Raw genomic sequence first — 2,928 nt, 5'->3', positions numbered from 1 at the left:
AGCCGGTGTCAGCCGGCCTTGCTGTGAAGGGCTGGAGAAGAAGCTGAGATGGTGTCAGTCAGCCTTCCTGTGAAGGGCTGGAGAAGAAGCTGAGCCGGTGTCAGCCGGCCTTGCTGTGAAGGGCTGGAGAAGAAGCTGAGATGGTGTCAGTCAGCCTTCCTGTGAAGGGCTGAGACAGGAAAGGAGCCAGGTGTGCTGGCGCTCGCCTTTAATCCCAGCACTGGCTAAGGCCAGTGGGTCTCTGCGGTCCAGGCCAGCCAGGGCTATGTAGAGAGACCCCAATTCAAACAAACAAACAAATGAACAAACATTAAAAAAATAAAATCAAGAATTGAAATACAGCATCTCCATTGTGATGTTGTATAGTCACAGAACTTCTCTGTTGTCCATGTAGGGACTGCCCCCAGCTCGGTCTCACAGACATGTCTGGTGTGTTGCTAATTTTAACCCCAGTCACATGTCATTCTGTTCACCTCAGCTCCTCGTCTGACCACTGCTGCCTCAGGTCCCAAAATGGATGAGCAGAAGACAGGCAGAGTCACTGTGCTGGCTGTGGTCCCCTGCACACGCCTGCTGCCTGGGGTTGTCCATCTTGGGTCCTGGCAAGTGGCTAGGAAGTAGACCCAAAAGAGAAGCATTTCTAGTGCTTGTGGTCGGCCAGCATCTTCTCACTTCTTTGCTTGTAAATGCTTATTTGAAAATCTCGGCTTGAGATATTTTTGTGTATAACCATAAAAGATATCAGATGAGATACACCAATGAAATTTGGATTTTTAAAATTTACTTGAAGCTTACTAGTCTGATTTTAAGAAGAAAAAATATTACACACGATGGTTTGCTTTCAGTATTAAAGTGAATAAAAATTAAAATTGAATATGCTAATCTATAGATGGGTAATTTTTTTCTTTTTTGTGCTGAGAACTTGGTTGCCCAGCCTGTCTATGCCAATTTGTTTCTCCATAAGTAATATGCTGAGTCATGCACATATTTACCAACACTTGTGAGAGCCAGAAATTTTAATGTATTAATAACTTCCCAGTTCAAACAAAGGCTGCTTGTAATCAAGATTGAATTTCAAATTTTCCATCTAAGAATCATCTCTGAGCTGGCATCCTCTGCTAATGCTGCTGTGGTTTTGAAATGGCCCCAGGAGTCATAAATTACACGTCCGGCAGGTGCTCGGATAAGCCAGGGCTGGGCTCCCGGCTGAGGGTGGAGCAGGAGAGTGCCTGGAGCCGCGGTCTCTGCACATTCATCCCTTGCGCTTTTGAATTTTCGCAACACTGGTCCTTTTAGTTTTCTGAGTCATGCTTATAAGTAGGGTTCCTGTGTACTCTGCGTCTTTATTATCTTTGCTTCATATTCACTTGTTTTATCTACAGGTGTTGACTTTAAAATCAAGACTGTAGAACTGAGGGGGAAGAAAATTAGACTACAGATCTGGTAAGTTCAGTGTTTAACAGCCCACACGCTTGGCTACTGAAATGGACCTCACCTCATCTCCTTAGCGCTTCCTGGGGACGGGTCCACTTCTCTCCTCATCTGCACATGGGTGTGTGTCACTGTCCCGGGAGCCTGTGTGCGCCTCTCTGCCTGTGCTTCCCCATCACGGATGTCCCCAAGCTGCTGTCATTAAAATGGTTGCTTGATGGTGTGTCTTGGACTGGCGTGTAGCTCAGTGGTAGAATAGGCCCTGGCTTCCATCCCCAGTGCTGGCGGTGGGGGTTGAGGGTAGGCATGTCTTCGTGTCTTTAAAATTACTGCATGGTATTCAAAAGAGCCCAGTACTTTCACAACCATATTGTCAGGAGGGAAAAACACATCACCTACACCACAGCTCAGGGCCCTGTGCTGATACAGTGTGGGTATAGTGTGGCTGACATGCCCTGTCCTGCTGGCCTTTGGGAACTTTGTGACCAGGGCATCTTCTGCATACTGAGGGGGATCCAGAAACCCCATCCGAGGAGAATAGACCATTTCTCAGCTCAGCACTGTAGCAAGAGGCCAGGCCAGCTGTGTTCTTCCTCTTCCCTGTTAGCAGCCCACAGTGGCATCTGGAGTTCCCCATGCTGCTCGCCACCCTGCAGAAGAAAGGCGCGGCCTGTGCACTTGAGTAGTGGCCCCCTGAGCTGCTTGGAGAATGACTTGTGGTTTTCATAACACTGGTGCAACACTGAGCTTACTAACTCATCTTGGCAGGTCGCCCTGAGCTCTGACTGTCTGTCCACCGTCTGTGTGTGTTTGCTTTCATCCACGTTAATTGCTGCCGCATCTGTGGTCTCACCGGTCATCTAACGCTTGAATGTTAGTGGCATGTCTCCATCCTTCATCCATGTCCTTGTCTGGGGCACAGCTGCAACCAAGCCAGCCTTGCTCTCCTGGTGTCTTGAGGTAATCACTTTCGTTTGGTCGTCCGCCGCTCTGTAACCCACGTAAGGGCTTCGGGGTTTTGTAGTGATAGTTTGTTTGTGTTTTGATAAAGAAAGCTTTCCTGAAGATCAGAGTGCAGAGCCAGCCACGCTAGCTAGCCATAGAAGCCAGGAGTGGTGAGTCACAGCCACGCTAGCTAGCCATAGAAGCCAGGCAGTGGTGACACGCGCCTTTAATCCCAGCACTAGGGAGGTGGAGACAGGAACACTGTGGCTGCGTGGAGAGAGGAATAGAAGGCAGGATGAGTCTGAGGGGCAGGGCATTCTGAGGTTTGGTGAAGGCAGTTGCAGTCTGAGGATGAAGTCTGAGGATACACTGAAAACGATTGCCCTTTCGGTCTAAACATTGGTAGAGGTAAAAGAACTCTCTATTGAGCCGGGCGGTGGTGGCACACGCCTTTAATCCCAGCACTCGGGAGGCAGAGGCAGGCGGATCTCTGTGAGTTCGAGGACAGGGCTCTAAAGCCACAAAAAAACCCTGTCTCGAAAAACCAAAAAA

General features: G+C 48.9%; 1 protein-coding gene across 1 annotated transcript in view; it reads left to right on the top strand.

Annotated features, from left to right (window-relative positions):
- Positions 1-2,928, top strand: part of Rab12 (RAB12, member RAS oncogene family) — a gene marked incomplete at its 5' end in the record, with an annotated part of 26,471 nt that overhangs the window by 11,567 nt on the left and 11,976 nt on the right. Inside the window, one exon of the mRNA XM_005367588.3 lies at positions 1,383-1,443. Coding sequence (XP_005367645.3) covers positions 1,383-1,443 — 61 coding nt within the window. The remainder of the gene's footprint in view (positions 1-1,382; positions 1,444-2,928) is intronic.

This window comes from Microtus ochrogaster, unplaced genomic scaffold (genome assembly GCF_000317375.1).
Source record: "Microtus ochrogaster isolate Prairie Vole_2 unplaced genomic scaffold, MicOch1.0 UNK20, whole genome shotgun sequence".
Lineage (NCBI taxonomy): Eukaryota > Metazoa > Chordata > Mammalia > Rodentia > Cricetidae > Microtus > Microtus ochrogaster.
The sequence above is the reverse complement of the archived record's forward strand: the minus strand, read 5'-3'. Positions and strand labels throughout refer to the sequence as shown.